The sequence below is a fragment of the Pinus tabuliformis genome, chromosome 4_2, assembly GCF_031772625.1.
Source record: "Pinus tabuliformis cultivar Carrire ecotype Pingquan chromosome 4_2, CPIR1, whole genome shotgun sequence".
Taxonomy (NCBI): domain Eukaryota; kingdom Viridiplantae; phylum Streptophyta; class Pinopsida; order Pinales; family Pinaceae; genus Pinus; species Pinus tabuliformis.
Window position 1 is genome coordinate 1,038,729,761 of NC_142304.1, and position 16,855 is coordinate 1,038,746,615.

Below are 16,855 nucleotides of genomic sequence, written 5' to 3' on the forward strand. Positions count from 1 at the left end.
GTTGTCACAATAATTCAACACATATTTGTATCTTTAAGAACATATAAATTACCAATTGAATTCCAGAATCTTCTTTTGGGGAGTACAAATATTCAGGACAGCAAATTTTCTTGCATTGCTCTATTCTGCACTTAGGTTGGAAAACAACAACTAAAGCTAAATTTAAGAAAAGTGAAGATTACAATAATGAGTTGGAATCTGAGAAATATACAAAACTGCAAATATAGAGACTTCAAAAAGCCTCAGTAATAAAGACCAAAAATGACCTGCAAACACCATAAAATTCAAGATCATGAAGTCATGTAAGATCTTTGAGCAAGTTTTGTGCTGCCTCTAGCAGCTTGAACTGCCATTCCTACTTTGGGAAAAAGCCAGCATCGTGCAGATAACTCATACAAATCCTAGCACACTTTGTTACAGATGTGCCTCATGGAACTCCTTGGGGAGATGTTTTTCTTCATTAGGAACAAATAAACATCATTAAACACAAGGCCGGTCAGAGAAGTATAATACATATTTAGTTATTACTTGTAAGCACCATGCGAAGAATCTGGTTTGAAGTTGCGCATTCCTCACAGGTATCAGTTAATAATTGTAAGAAATGAAGCTAAGGTCTGAGGCTGAAAATCCAGACACTAGTCATATCACCGCCCAAAACACTTCATCACCGTAGACGTGAGTGTTGACGAGAGAAACCTCATGCCGGCAGATCCTCCAGGGAAGTATGAGATAATATAGTATGACAGGGCCAACACCTAGAGAAATAGAACAGAGAATGAAGTTAAGAATCAAGATACAGATCAGTGATAACAAGTACACACAATTTCCAGAAACAGTTCAATCAGCTATCAAGAACCACTGATAAACAAACCTGAACGCCAGAGAAAATAACTGATAGTATATAGCTATGAAGCACCATTGACACATAAATTGTAGCTGCCATGCTCCCAATAAATCCCAAGGTGAATGGAAGCCTCTGTACGAAACCACAATAACAATAAGAGCTTGGAAGCTGAATAACATCATCATATTATGGAGCACTCAAGTCTTCATCAACATAAGCCTACATCTTTTGAGCAGTATTTTTGAAAGCCAAAAATGCCTAAACTAATTAATTTCCACAAGTCATCAAGCATAGAAACAATGCAAAGAGATTCATTAGAAAACCGTGAATGTAACATTGTTCCATATAAAATGCTAATCATTAAAGACGAATAATATACCTCTTTGGAACCCATGTGGGCGAACTGATTCCTCACACCTTTTAAAGCAAAAAAAGATGCTATGATAAATATGCAACCAAGAGTAAAGCATATTGCAAACTTCTGAGGCATCACCACCATGACTGGGAGAAACATGGTGAAAGAAATAAAAATGAAGAAGATGCCCGTGGCCAAAAACAATCCAAAGTACATAATGGATTTTCCTGAAGGCACGGTGCTGGCAGCTGACTGAAAATTTCCAGGCATATCCCGCACTCCTTTTGACACACTGTAATAAAGGAGGAAAACTAATAAATGAGAGATATTCAACTGAATATTCCATACCAAACCTCTTTCTAACTGATTTAACGAGGGTGAAAACATGCAATAGATCTAGATGTGAAAATACATGATCACACATTGGATAATTAGAAACCAAACCTAATACCTCCAAAAACACGATTCACAACATGCCTAATGCAAATACAAATATAGAATAAGCATTTGGGATGTAACGTCTTGAAAGAAATATGAAAAAACATTTTTCAAAGTCTGGATATGTTTAATATAAAGCTTCCGAAACTTGCTCTCAGATAAACAATTGTGACAGGTGAGGTAGAATTATCAATAGACTTAAATCAGATTTGTTTTTACAAATGGATTTTGCTTGGAAAAGCCTTGGATAATTCACTGATCTCACAGGATAACAGTCAATCTTTCTTCCTATTCTTCTCAATGTATAATCAGATTCAGCATCTATCAAACGCAAGTTATGACACAGCTCGAGGATGATTGTACAAATTGTACACATGAATCTGGTTATCAATTGATTACACCACTAAGAGTGAGAGAAGCCTCATTTTTTATATGGTTGCAAGGTAGTCATTATAACGCAGTAATCAACCAGCTAACTGTCATGAGCACTTCAAGTTTTGACATGTCAATTACATCATACCTGTTAAATATCATATCTGGCCTAACTGGCATATACATATAGAAGTAACAAAAACTCAAGAGTTCAACTCGAGATCAATTAGTATGAAAAAGTTTGGAACGGCATGCCATAACATAGAAAATACAATAAAAACAGGGTGGAGAGGGAAAAAACATGCTGTCAATCATTTCAACTGTTGCACTCCTCTGAAGCTCGGCCATGCCCATATAGTTGGAAGTGCAACTAAAAAATTAAAAATGCAACAGTAGTAAATTAAACATATCCTGGGAGTCATTTCAACTCTCACGCACATTCAAAGTCAAGTCTTATGTGACATACCAATGAAAGTCTCTATTTTGTATCCCCCGAGTTGCTCTTTGTTTTGCGATAGACTCTAGTTTCTTGTTTCATCTTCAATCAAGGATGACACTGTAATCTGAAGTTTTCTATTTTTATAATGTCCACTGTACTTCTTTGTTAGATAGATGCACTTTTGCTTGTTCTTGTATCTTTGCCAATTGCCTGAAGCTTATTCACCATAACAGAGCATTGCATCATGCATCCATCCACATAACTGCTACAGTGTGAAAAATCCCCTGGGCCCTACACCATTTGATTTCCATCAGAGACGATAATTACAAGGCAACAATCAACAGGTAGCCTAAGTTAGGCCTGTAACTACTTTGTAATTATTATTCAATGCCAGTAGCCTAAACGAGGCACACATTGAATTCCAGGCCTTTTTTCTGGAAAGAGTTACAGAACTTTGCCAACCCTTTTTATGTGTATGTCATTCTTCTATATTCTTTGTGGCTTCTTCTGTGATCATGTGCCTTCATATAAATTAAAAAATCATTATTTTAGTGTCAACATGCTAGCTTATATCTACAACTTATTTTCCTCAAAATTGCTCCTCGTGATGGACTGCCTTCCTGGGCATTCCTCAAATTTTGCTACCAACAGTGGCTTCCTAGTTCAGCTCTCTGGAATAAGCAGGTACTGCAAAATTCTTGTACTAGTTTGGCAGGGGCAAAATGCATGATGCAAAACCCTGAGAAAACCTTGGAGCATGTATGTCTGGGCCCTGGGGAAATAATAACATCAGCAATTTCATCTAAAGGTACTTTCTCTCCAAGAAATCTATGTTACTGGATCTGCCTGGGTCTGACCTAGGATCTACATGTCCACAAATCAGATCCAGATCCGATCCAATTCCAGTTTGGAAATGCCAGAGGATCCATTTCCAGCCTGATTGAAACATCACACCCATGTATCCTCTAAAATAAAAACTAAATTAAAATTTCAAAAAGAGAACAAAAAAAAGATTAACACGTAAAACAGAGATGATTAAAATAGTAGAGGACTGAATTAATTTCCATTGCATGTTTCTCAGGGTAATAGGAAGCCATTCATATCCATTTCCATGGCATGGCCATCTTTGAAAATTCATCACCCTCTTTCTTGTTCTCTTTACTTTGTCCAAATGACATTCCAGAGAATCTTTGTGTCAGTTGAATTAAACTTCACAGAAAAAGTACTTACCCTCGAATACAGAATTTTGAAAGTTAATACAGATCATATGTTTAAATAACCTGTATAAAATTAATGAGAATAACCTAAATACCCTATAATGCATGAATGTGAACTCGGATCTTCCTCGGTTGCCGAAGTTCCAAATAAATTAGATAAAGCTAAGATGTCCTTGTTATGAATGGATTTACAGATTAGGTTGTAAAGACTCAGTGTATTTTCTAGGTGAAGCCATCATGAAGAATGAGCAATCATTCTGTGTGCAAATGCTATCTATCTATTATTCAATAAATACATGTTACAATCTTAAATTGATGTAGGAGTGATGCCTAGAATAAACTGCTGTCAGAGTGTTACCAAAACTAGATGGTATTTTACTCTAGCCTACCCTCAAAGTACTGCAACAGTAAAACCTAAGGGAATCAAGGTGGTTATGTTGTTCAAAGATAAGAGAAGTGCTTTTTTCAGATGGCCCATGAATAACTAAAAGAGGATCTTGACGGCTAATCAAAATGAGATGTGGCAACACAGGGGAAGTGGTGATATATATATATATATATATATATAGATCAAGCTACCCTCCCTCCAGTCAAAGGACTGAACTTAAGTGATTTATTTTGAGCACTAAATATCAATGAATGGAGTTAACAGTTACACACTGACTAAGAAAGGTCAACGCTCCAATTTTTTGACTTGACTCTATCTGACACTTTACTTTCGGTGAGACATATCAAACTGTAAATTCAATCAGGCATTTTCGTAGAAAGACTGATTTGATCAATTTGGTAGGCCTTCAGCTTCATATCTGATTATTGTAAGCTTAATGTTGGAAATCTGAGGGGATAGGAGTCAAACTCAAGCCCATAGCACGTGCACTATTCTACCACTCTGTTGTTGAGGTTAGGAATCAAACCCAATACTTGCCCCCTGCCCAGTGGGATAGTCTACCACTCTTGTCATATGGCACCACTTTCATGATGGACATCCTTACCAGTTCACTATCAAGGTTCAGATTGTTATCCTGACCACAACCCTCCAACCGTACTTTTGAGTAAGCTCTCCTGTCCACTACCATCGAACTTTATCTATATCCCCCTTTTATGATATGCACTCTTCAGGGCTCTACATCAATATGTGGACAGCCATCTCCAAAAATTAAATTGGTGGCCAGTGAATTACCATAAGCTAGATTTTAGCTTGACTGTGATGTTCTAAAACTTGGACCGAGTTGACTCAGACTTGATCAACTTGGCCAAGTTGACTCCTGACTGTTTTGATTTGGCCAGCAGCTCAGTTCGGGGGTCAGGGGGAAGGGGGGAGGTTTGGTACTGAACCAGCCAAGTCAAGGGCATGACTCAGGAGGTTTACTACCAAACCAGCCCAACTTCAATAAGTTGGTCTTGGACCCTGCCATGACTGGCTGTGCATGGAAAATTCAAACAAAAAAAAAAAACCTAAAACCTAATTTTTAACAACCTAAATCCTACCAGAACACTACCACCCCGATCTCCCCAAAATTTACCTCACGTCTGTCATTGAGCATTTGTGAACATTTGGAGCAGCATTGAAGAGCAATCAATTTAGAGCGAGCCTGGAGCTTGTTTGGCAAATTAACTTGAGCTGTTTGAGGTGGATTTGGCATCTAAGTAAAGATGTTTAACTTTAAAACAATGTTGCGAACATCGTGATCAGGATAAAATCCGCGAGGATCCAGAAAAAAGAAAAAATCGAGAAAATCGCTAAAAATCAGCAAAACATCGGCAAAATTAAAAAATAAAAATAAATAAATACAAAATACAAAATATTCATTTTTTTTCAATTTTTTTAGTGTCTAAAGCTTCCACAACATAAAATAAATGCATTGACACATAAATACAAAAAGAAAACGAATATATAAGATGTGTAATATGTCTAGTGCTACATCACACATAACAATGAATCTGTTGAAATGTGTAACTAGGTTCAGTCTTCATAATGTCTAATGTAATCATGATCTTATGTATTTGATGTAAAGAGAAAAAGAAATTTATTATTGTCATTCTTGATGCATGGGTTTCATGCTCAAGGTAAATTTATTTATAGGTCAAGCACCCATTGAGTGCTTCTAGGAATTAGTCATGAAGTCAAAAGAGTCATTGTAATATGTTAAAGACCCTATTGGGCATATTGTATCATGTCAAAAGAATTTTTGTAAGTCAAAAGACCCCTCCAAGACAAGTTGGCCTACCAACAAGACAAGTCAGCCTCATGGACAGCTATTCAACCTCCAAGGAAGACTATATATAAGAAGGAACTCGACCCCATTTGAAGAGAAGACAAGCAAGTTCGATCTCCTCAAGAAAGAAGCTGGAAGACAAAAGAAAAAGGACAAAAATCAAGGAAAAGAAGAAGAGAAGCAAGATCGAATTTTTGGACCTCTCTCTCTCATGTTAGGGTTTCTAAAGTAGTTGCTAGACCGAAATTGCAGAAGTTGCTAGGGAACTCAAAGTTGCAAAAGAAGTTGTTGGGGAAGTCGAAGTTGTTGGAGGTTGCTAGGTCGAAGTTGTTGAAAGTTGCTAGGTCGAAATTGATCATCAAGAAGGAAAGTTGACTTGGTCTTGGAGGGGTCTTTGACAAGGGTCTTAGGTCTTGGAATTCGTCATCTGAACATTCTATAAGAAGAGAAGAATTCTTGTGGGTTTTCCTCTCAAGAGGAGAGGTTTTGGCCCTGTTACCACTCAAACTAGCAGGGGTCCTAGGAGCGGATCCTATAGAGCAACTACTAGGTCAAGGGCAACAATGCACTGATAGCCCACTGTCACCTCAGCGAAAGCTCCCTGCTCTTTATGGACTTTCACCGATGGGAGGAGACCCAGTGTAAAGGGGAATCACTAGATGAATGGAACAATGAAAGGGCAAGGAGTGATTCTAAGGCTTATTCACAATAGAGGCTCAATTATATGGTTTTCTTGCTCGGGAAGCAAGGTGATATGCTCTCTAGAAAGGGCTAAGAGGATTCTTGAGACTATTGGGAATATATCTTGCAAAGATGATTCCTAGGCCTGGAAATCTTTATGGAGAATCGATCTTTGTGTGATCTTTGTGGAATTGATGTCAATAGGTTGCGGGACCACACAGGACCAAGCGGACCCAAAATTAGGTCAAGGGTATGGAGTTGATCAGTGAATGAGGGGTTTGACCTAACTAGGGAGGAGAAGAGGATCAGAGGACAAATTTTCTTTGAGATTTGAATTCAATGATTTTAATGAGGACACTAGCCAAGGGTAAACTAGGGCAAGAAATGGTCCTTGAACTAGGGCTTGCTATATCTCGAGATGCCACCGTCGAATTTGCTTCAAATTTGGAGGGCCTCTAGAGCAAACCTCAGCACAATTGTGGACCAAAAACCGAAGTGTTTGGATGGCTGGATTGTGAGATGATTGATTCCCTAGGTGACCTATGTAGGCTAGGCCTAGAAAAAGAGGGAGGTGAAAGAATAAGCGTTGAAAATGATCACCAATGGAGGATTATTGCCTTGTCCTTTGGGAGAGATGGAGTCAACGAGAATTTATGGTTTGGGAACTATTCACCCAATCAAGGAGGCCTTCAACAACTTTGCATGCCATTTATAGCATGAGAGCAGTTGCTGCAAGAACTTTATACTTCAATTTGCAATAAATGATGACTTATCGAAATGTATTTAACATAAATTATCTCTAGGAACATTCACTCATTCATACATGGCCCATGACATGATGCAATAGAGCAGTAGTAAATTTCAGACTTGTATAGTGAAAATCCCAGCAACATTCATGTGACAAAAGTAAATGACAAGAATAAGCATTAAAAGAGTACTTACATGTATAAAAGAGTATATCCAATCATCAAATTATGCCAATAATGAAGCTCCAAGACAAGAGATATCCAAACATCAAAATTCATCCATAACATCCAAACTCGTCCTCCAAAAGGGATATCGAAAATTTTACAAGAGCAAATAACCCAATCCAAGTGATGATGATGAAAATGAATCATCTCACTTCTATTTATACGGTCTCTAATGAATTCAATTTAGCTAAATTGGCCTAATTAGGCCCCTAAAATAAAATAACGTGCATAATAACAATACTTTTGGTGACAAGCCCACCAAATAGCTGCATAATAAGAATAATTAGCCTCTCAAGAGGGCAGAATTATCAATATAGTGTGTTGTTGGGCCTCTGAGAAGGCCTAATGAAGCCCAAGGGGTGCTATGATGTGAAAATAAACTCCAAACATAGTGGACAAGGGGTTGGCCCCTTGTTTTCCAAGCAAAAACCTATGGTGCTCCCAAGTGGGTGTGGGGGCATAAGGACATCCTCATGGGTCTCCAAGTGGGTCGAAAATGCCTGTAGACCATCTGTAAGGGCTAGGATGATGTAAGCCCTTCCTCTGTAGCGGTAGACATCCTCAAGATTCTGAAACATCTGCCAAGTGTATGGTGCAAGTGTGGAGTCGGCTAGGCATAGTGAACCAGGTGCATCATCCTCATCCAAAAGGTGGAACACGAGCAATCAATGAGTGGTGTTGAGGATCCATGAAGTACTGCCTGCTATGGTGGAGGCCCATGGCTCTCAATGCTCACCCTACAAGTGCCAATGTGGCCCTGAGGGCCAGGGAGCTGTATAGGGAGACCAAGCCCCAAATGGAAACCCACTTGCAATCCTGCATAAGATCCAATGCATCCCCTTGCCTTCAAATACAACAAATTATTAGAGTAATCAAGTAAAAGAGCTTACAAGTCATGGGATCAATAGGGCACTTCATGGTGGCATGCCCTTCCATAGTGGTCTTTGGCATGTACAAGTGTATCCAAGCTCAATAAGGGTTAATCAAGGACCCTATGAGGTGGTTTCAACCTTTAAAGGGGGTGACATATCCATGGTACATTACTCAAGTGTCAAGTGGCAAATGATATAGTAATGGAATGGGGCAGGGATGAGGGGAAACATCTGGACCACATGTCATGGCACAAGGGTAGCTATAATAAGGGAAGCCCACACTTGGGTATATGAGTGTAGGAGGGAGCAAATCGTAGTACATGAGTTACCCTAGCCCTTGTTTTTCCACCCTTCTTCATATTGCTTTTGCCTTTGATTGATTTTTCTTCATAACGGCTCGATGTTCCAGGGGATGAGAGCAAGATGTGTAATATATAGCAATGTGGATACCCCCTTAAGGTAGGGCAATTCATCGCCCACCAAGGGTTGGGATAATCATGGATTCCTTAATGATAGAGGGGGCTCAACTGGGGCCCATAGGAACCAGGCAGATGGCCATGGATAAAGGGTGGAGCTCATGTTTAGCTTTTGCCCACATGTTAAATTTGTATGTCCTAGCCATCTTTTGCACTTTGTGGTACATTTCCTGTTGAGGGTGGCCAAATTATGCTTTTCAATTTCTTTTTAGTTACATCAACCTCCGAGGTACTGCTCCAAGCCTGACCCAAGGTGTAGATAAGGGGAGGGGGAGGCTAACCCTATGTGGACCCAGTGGACACATGTGGACCCAAATGGGAAAAGAGATGAATGGGGCTAAAATGAGTGGAGGGGAGTAATGTCGATGGTATCAGGAAGCAGGACCACTCAACCAAAATTGATATTTCTCACGTAGTGCCATCCCCAAAGCTAATGGCCAATAAAGGAGATCCCACGAGACTAGGATACAAGAATACAGACCTAACCCACTCTTTTTATCGAATCCCCCCACCAATCCATGCCCAAAAGTGCCCATGAAAAGTAAACAAAATCACTCAACCAAACCAATGAAAAGTCATACCTTTGGGGTCAGGAGGCACTTCAAACATACATTCATAACAGATGAGCGAGGGACCACATGGTTGGCTTAGGTGGCGAAGAAAATGTCACATCGAGCTATCTGGGCGCTGCAAGGGGTTGTTGGTGGCCAGCTGAGGACCCTCTAGGAGAAGAAATTTCTCCTAATACACTATCCACAGGTGGTGGGTAACAGGCCCTGGCTTGCAGCCAATATTTTGTGTCCTCTTGTCTCATTGATCTTCATTGTTTGGTAGTTGTTTGATGATGGCAAACACAATAATAATCAAGAGTAAGAAGAAGCTAATCAAGTTAAGTAAAAATACATCACAAGCAGCTATCAAAGTAAGATAAATCATCTAATTAAGTTGCCCCTTGATTTCTCAACAGAATCATGACTCAGCCTCAAAATATCAACAAAAAAATAATAATGTATCTCATATCATGAGCCATATACAATGAAATGAACCACTAAGTAACTAATGATTTCCTCTACCTCTTTTGCGAAAAAATGTAATAGCTTTCCCTCTAGATGAAAAAGGTCATGGGGTTGGCATTGGACTCTGATGTCTTCTAGAAGAACTAGGAGCCGAACGAGGTAGACCACGTCCTCTACTAGTGATCATGGTAGGTGGTGTCACCTCCTCGTCCTCCTCCACTGTCTCCTCTGTAGTTGATACCTCCTCCAGTGCCTCCTATTCAAACCAATCAAGGGTCGATTCCATGACAAGCCTCTCGGCCTCAATCCTCCATGCAATAGTGGAATCAATCCCATCTAAAGAGACGGCCTCCACGTCAGGTGTCTTCTAAAGTTGATTCACCCACAATTGGAGATTGTAGTGGACATAGAGACGTTGGGACTCCAACCTGTATGAGGGTCGTAAAATATAAATTAATAATTATAAAAATAATAAATTACAATTTTTATTATTTAATGAATTCAAAAAATTAATTTATTGTTGGTGATATTTTCATGATTTTTTGGCAATTTTTACGATTTTATAGCGATTTTTTCATTTGGAAAAAATCGTCGACTTTATCATCCAATAAAATTGTCCTGAAAAAATCGCGATTAGGCGATAAAATCACGATGTTCGCAACACTGGTTTAAACAAGTTCTTAAGAGGTTATTTTAACACTCATTTCTAGGTTGCAACTAAGGAGCATCCATGAGCACCTCGAACCTAGGAACTCGTAAATAGCACCCTTGAGAGTAGTATGAGTCTATGAAAGAATCTTTTGGAACGTTCCTAATACTCCCTATTGTCACACAAAGTGTCTAGGCAGCGCGACAACGCTCAAAGTAAGGGTTGTCACTCTAATCCTTACTCACTCCATTTAGACTCTCTCTTAGGCAAGTCCAGGGGCGTAGTCCCTAAGGTGAGTGAGTAAGGATTAGAGTAACAACCCTTACTCTGAGCATTATCGTGCTGCCTAGACACTTTGTATGACAACATTTTTTGCTGTCGTTGCCAGGGATAGAGTTTATCTGTCCTTGGTTTCTTCGACATTCATCTCATTTCATTCTTCTCATCCTTTCATCTCTTGCCAAGATAAGTTCCTTGTCCTTGGTTCCTTGCTTTCGGGTTATTTCGAGTTAGATTTTTGTCTGAGTGGCGACTCCACTTCCTCTATCTTCTACAAGAGTGTATACTAGAAGACATCCAAGCAGTTTGGTTAATCCTTATCCTGAGCCTGAAAGGGCTCTCAAAGTACGATTACACAAACTCTCTTCTCGTACCCTTCTTGTTAATCTCGAACAAGAAGCTCTCTCTGATATCCATTTGCTTTTTACTAACCCGGTCGAGCACGACATCATGGACATATTTGCCCCTTGTAACTTTGCTAACATTCAAGGTTATCCCAATGATATTCCAAAACATGGGATGGATAAATTGCCTTCCTTTCAGGGCAATAATGCAGTTAGTGTTAACGCTCATCTGAAAGCTTTTAGTTCTTGGCTGGGTAAGTATGCGAGGGCTGCTGATTATAATCATGAAGATGTAAAAATGACCCTTTTTGTTCTTACCTTGGAGGGTGATGCTTTAGATTGGTTTACGGAGAAGCCTCATGATTCATTTGATTCTTTGCAATCGATTATTAATGCCTTTAAGGAAAAGTATGGAGATAAGAGAGAAGAAAGGCATCTCGTAAAAGCTATCAATATCATTAAAAAGAGAGAAAATGAGACCGTAGAAGAATTTAACAAGAGGTTCAATGATATTATTAAGGAATTACCTCAAGATTATAAACCTCCTGATAAATCTCTTCGGGACTTCTATATTGATGCCTTTAGCCCTGATCCCTCTTATGAGTTAAGACGTGCTAAACTTCCTGATTATAGGGATTGTCAAGCTTTAGCGGTAGAGCTTGAAAAAGATAAGAAGGCATCTTGGAAGTCTAAAATCCCAGGTTTTGATAGGGCTTCAACGAAATTGAAAGAACCTAAAGGGAAAGAGATTAAAGAATCTGATGACAACCCTATTCAGAAATTATTGCAAAAAATTGAAAGCATGGAGCTTAACCAAGTGAAATTAATCTCTAACCATGCTAAGGAGATAACTACTTTGCAGAATAGGTTGGTTCAAATGGAAAGAGCTCAAAAGCAAAATTTCCAGCCTAGAAATAATAATAATAATTGGCAGAAGAAAGGTCAATCTAGTGAGCAGAGACCAACTAATCCACTTGAATCTACTAACTTGGTCGATGATGCTCCGCCTTATTGTCGAGCTTGTGATGCTCTTCATGAGGAGGCTACTTGCCCCACAGTTAGAAGGATTCACATTTAAATAGGCATTTAACTAAAATTAACCAAGATTCTTGCATATCACATTAGTTTTAGGATCTGCATTTCATATAAGATAGTCATTCATCTAAGCAACAGTCTTTAATCGATTACTTGGTCTTAATTTCTCTAGCAAGATCATTGACTCCATAAGGCACAAGTATCAATCGTTTAAAATCTAATCAAATCCTATAAATCTTGCTAAATCTTAATCAAGTACTTGGTCGCTTCATTGTGTCTCCCCGAAGGGGTTGGTTCCTAACTAGTTCTTCTTCATTCCATTTTTCCATAGGGTCTACCCCCCTTAGCCTGTTGTAGGGAGACAGCTTAAACAGAGATATTGGGGATCAGGGTGACAGCCCCCAATCTGAGTCGTTGTCGTGGTGTCTAGACATTCTATGCGACAACACTCCCAAAGCCACTCATGGGAGTTTCAGAACATATCATTCCAAATCCCAAGCTCTTAAAAGAGGGAACCCCGAAATGGATTCCCACATTCTTGGAAGTAATTGTCATGCAACTATTCCTTAACATATTAGAAAGAAGTTGGTTAATTGGGAAACGAAGAACTAGGTGGCACGTAGCTCAATTAGAGGCCAAGATCTTCAATATCTTCTTTCTTCTCTCAGGATCCAGGGAAGACGAAAGGAAGGAGGTTTGTTTTGAACACTACTCTTCATAGCAATTGTCAACGAGGGAAGTTGTGGAAGGGCTTGCCCAAGATCATGTCAAATCTCAAGAGGACTCATCTACCAGCATCTCAGTACTAGCTCATGCCCTCCAACTGAAGATGGCTCAGACAATTAGAAATGGGAGTCATGCATCTCTTGGTGAATATCAAGGCACCATCTACCCCAATAAATACCAACTCATTCCAATGAATGAGGCTCAACAATGCAGCTAGGAGAATGAAATTGCCCCCTCACTTCCCTCCATCGAGAATTCTACCCCCCTTAGCCTGTTGTAGGGAGACAGCTTAAACAGAGATATTGGGGATCAGGGTGACAGCCCCCGATCTGAGTCGTTGTCGTGGTGTCTAGACATTCTATGCGACAACATTCCCAAAGCCACTCATGGGAGTTTCAGAACATATCATTCCAAATCCCAAGCTCTTAAAAGAGGGAACCCCGAAATGGATTCCCACATTCTTGGAAGTAATTGTCATGCAACTATTCCTTAACATATTAGAAAGAAGTTGGTAAATTGGGAAACGAAGAACTAGGCGGCACGTAGCTCAATTAGAGGCCAAGATCTTCAATATCTTCCTTCTTTCTTCTTTCAGGATCCAGGGAAGACGAAAGGAAGGAGGTTTGTCTTGAACACTACTCTTCATAGCAATTGTCAACGAGGGAAGTTGTGGAAGGGCTTGCCCAAGATCATGTCAAATCTCAAGAGGACTCATCTACCAGCATCTCAGTACTAGCTCATGCCCTCCAACTGAAGATGGCTCAGACAATAAGAAATGGGAGTCATGCATCTCTTGGTGAATATCAAGGCACCATCTACCCCAATAAATACCAACTCATTCCAATGAATGAGGCTCAACAATGCAGCTAGGAGAATGAAATTGCCCCCTCACTTCCCTCCATTGAGAATTCAGTCGTTGATTCCCATATAAAACATTGAGCTAGAATCCCCTTAGACCTATGCTCACTACTTGGGAAAGTCGCCTTAGTATCTTTGCTAAGAGTGCACCCTCTACATACACAATGGTACTCAATAATGAACTCTGGAAGACCTGTGACTATCTCCCTTAGAATAGACAATGCCCTATGATGTGTATTATCCCTTTGGGTAAAATTGCCCTTGTGGCTCAAAAAGAGCAAATGACAAGATTTGTATTCTAACTAGCATCACAATATACTTTCAATTTTTGTAACCAGATACAATGTTGAATGCAATAAGATAGTGTAACCATGTATTCAGTGGTTCATTCATATGAAACAAATTCAGCAATACACAAGGAGTTTAGATCCACAGTCCTCCCAATTTCACACTACAGTTTAAATACACAGCAATTGCTATCAACAATCCCTACTGTCCTAATATCCTTAATCTCTCCTTGCGCCCAGCCTCAGTATTTTTTGCCTCCTATTGTATCTTTGATGCCACAGACTTGCACAACAGTGATTTGATGCCAGATCAAGCCTCAATCTCACTGCGCTACCACAGATCGTTTAAGGAACGGGCATCACAAAACTCTGAACCTAATAAATAACCCAATTGTGACCTTCAAGGTGGTGTCGATGTCCTAAAGAACCACCTTTGCTTGTTAAGAAGGGATCCACTACCACCACAAAGCCTCCAACATCACCAGAGATTGTGCCACATATGAGGGTTTCGACACAGAACTACCTCAAGCAATGTTATAGAAGTGAACCATTATCACAAATGGCCTCAAAATCCTCCCCCGCCATAAGTAAGTGCTTGAGGGTGGGGTCGTTGGCTCAAAGAATACTTTGTTGCCTACACAGTGCTAGAAACCCTTGTTGTCATAGACAATTACCCTCTAGGAACCCTACGCAACCTCAAGAAATACCTTAGGTGAGGGCGTTGCCACAAAAGATCACACCCAAATGCGTCGCAGCCTCAGGGAGAGAGAACCAAGAGTATTTTTGTTGCCAATGAGTGCCCTGGAATCACAGAAAAACATCCTCGCTACTTCAAAGATAATTGGTTGTTCAAGCAATACCTCATAACTCTTGTTGCTCCACATGTGTTGCCTTAGAATTTCCACAAGATAGATGAGTGCTACCTCAGAAATTTTGCTAAAACAGAATAAAAAAGAGAGGATTGGCTAGGGTGGAATCTTTCACCACCGAAACCAATCAGAGATAAGGGGTCTTAAAACCCTCAAAGAGCCTCAGCTCACAAATCATAATATCCATGAACCATGATGATGAGAATGAACCTCCTCCTCCTCTTCCTAAAACTAATAGCAAGTTCTTCTTGAGACCTAGTGCAAACAAGACATCGATAAAATATCTAAAGAAAGGGATCCCTAACTCAAGTTGGAAAGGAATAGTACCAACTATTGCTACTAGATATTTGGAATCATCACCAAGCTCAACCTGTACTCCTGAATTTTGCTTTTTGGAGCTAGAAAATAATTGTAGGATTGTATCACATGTCAAGATGTCGCATCATCCACATAACATGCAACACTCAAAATCGTGTTCATAGAAAAGCAAAATACCAATGAGATCCTTCTCGGACTAAACAACATACCAGTTCATCTAAGTTTCTACAAAAGCTGCTACCTACTCATGTTGCTACTTCCCTTTATCCTTCTTCTTCTTCAGACACTATGATGCATAATTATTATGCTAACAAATGAAGCACTTGATTTTACTCCAATCCTTTCCTAGTTGTGAGGTTGATTCTTACTCTTTCCCTTAACCTTGTTGGGTCCTTTACACATACCCTTATTTGACTAACCAAATAGAGCTAGGTTCTCATAACCACCTTTCTTGTTGGCCTTTGACTCCCTCTGAGTCTCCTCTTGGCCACAATCATCCCACAACCTCTCAATGTTAAAATGGTTCTCCCAAACACAAATGATTCCCATGAGGTTGGGAATCCATTTAGGGCCATGTTGACTAGCTCTACAGTTATAACCTTCTCCCCAACTACTACAAGTTGATCACAAACCTATGTGACCTTTTTAACGTAACTTGCAATTGTGTCTCATCTAGTCATCTCTGTGGATCTAAGTTTGTTCCGCAATATCACTTTCTTGTTTATGTTCTCTCTGGTAGAGACTAACCAGGACATTGAACATCTCCTTTGTTGTCTTCTTCTTTGATGTATGAGGGACCAAATAATCCTTTCAAGCATCAAAAATCATCTTCTTGGCCTACACTTCCCTCTTGTTAGTAACTTCCAAAGATTATGGATATGTACATGGAGGCATAACATCCTTCTAGTACTCACCTTCCATAATAAGAAATTTGAAACACTATCCAATCTATCCTCAAATGTGAGACCAATTGATGCCATCTCTAAGATGCACAAACTCCCAAATCTAGTCATGGGTAATGGCCCAACCATAGTTTTAAAAATCAGTCGGCATGAATCGGAAACCGGTCAAACCGACTGGTCCATTAGGCAACCGGGTCGAACCAAGCAAAAAAACCCGATTTAAGGGCTGACTTCGCCAAAAAATCACAAAAATCAGTCAAACCGGTCGGTTACGTCATAAACCGGTCAATTCATTGCCAAGGCGGCGTCGGATGGTGACGAACCCACGCGAACTCTTTTTGGAAGCTTGCTGGGTGTTTTGGAGGGAAAGGGTTGTTTCCCTCCAAAAACACCCTCTCCAAGGCGTTTAAAAGGAGTTCACCCCCCTCTTCTGCCTCACACATCACATTTGAAGTTTTTGTGAGTTTCATTGGGAGCTTGGAGAGTGTTGAATTTTTGTTGGAGTAGTGGAACAACAGAGAGTTTGAGCTAAATAGTAGCTAACATGCCTCCAAAAGCCAAGTATACTGCATGGACTCATTGTGGGATGATTGATGGCAAAATGATCTGCGAATATTTCCAAAAATCTATTGAAGGAGGGGGTATTAACAGGTTCAAGCAACACTTGGTTGGGGATAGGAGGCCATATAAA

General features: G+C 39.8%; 1 protein-coding gene across 1 annotated transcript in view; it reads right to left on the reverse strand.

Moving 5' to 3' along the window:
• Nucleotides 1-206: 206 nt before the first annotated feature.
• Nucleotides 207-16,855, reverse strand: part of LOC149173161 (protein transport protein sft2-like) — a 34,947-nt gene continuing 18,298 nt past the window's right edge. The window contains exons 2-4 of the mRNA XM_089424525.1: nucleotides 1,224-1,491; nucleotides 872-976; nucleotides 207-755 (exon numbers count right to left, since the gene is read on the reverse strand). Coding sequence (XP_089280651.1) covers nucleotides 645-755; nucleotides 872-976; nucleotides 1,224-1,491 — 484 coding nt within the window. The 3' untranslated portion in view covers nucleotides 207-644. The remainder of the gene's footprint in view (nucleotides 756-871; nucleotides 977-1,223; nucleotides 1,492-16,855) is intronic.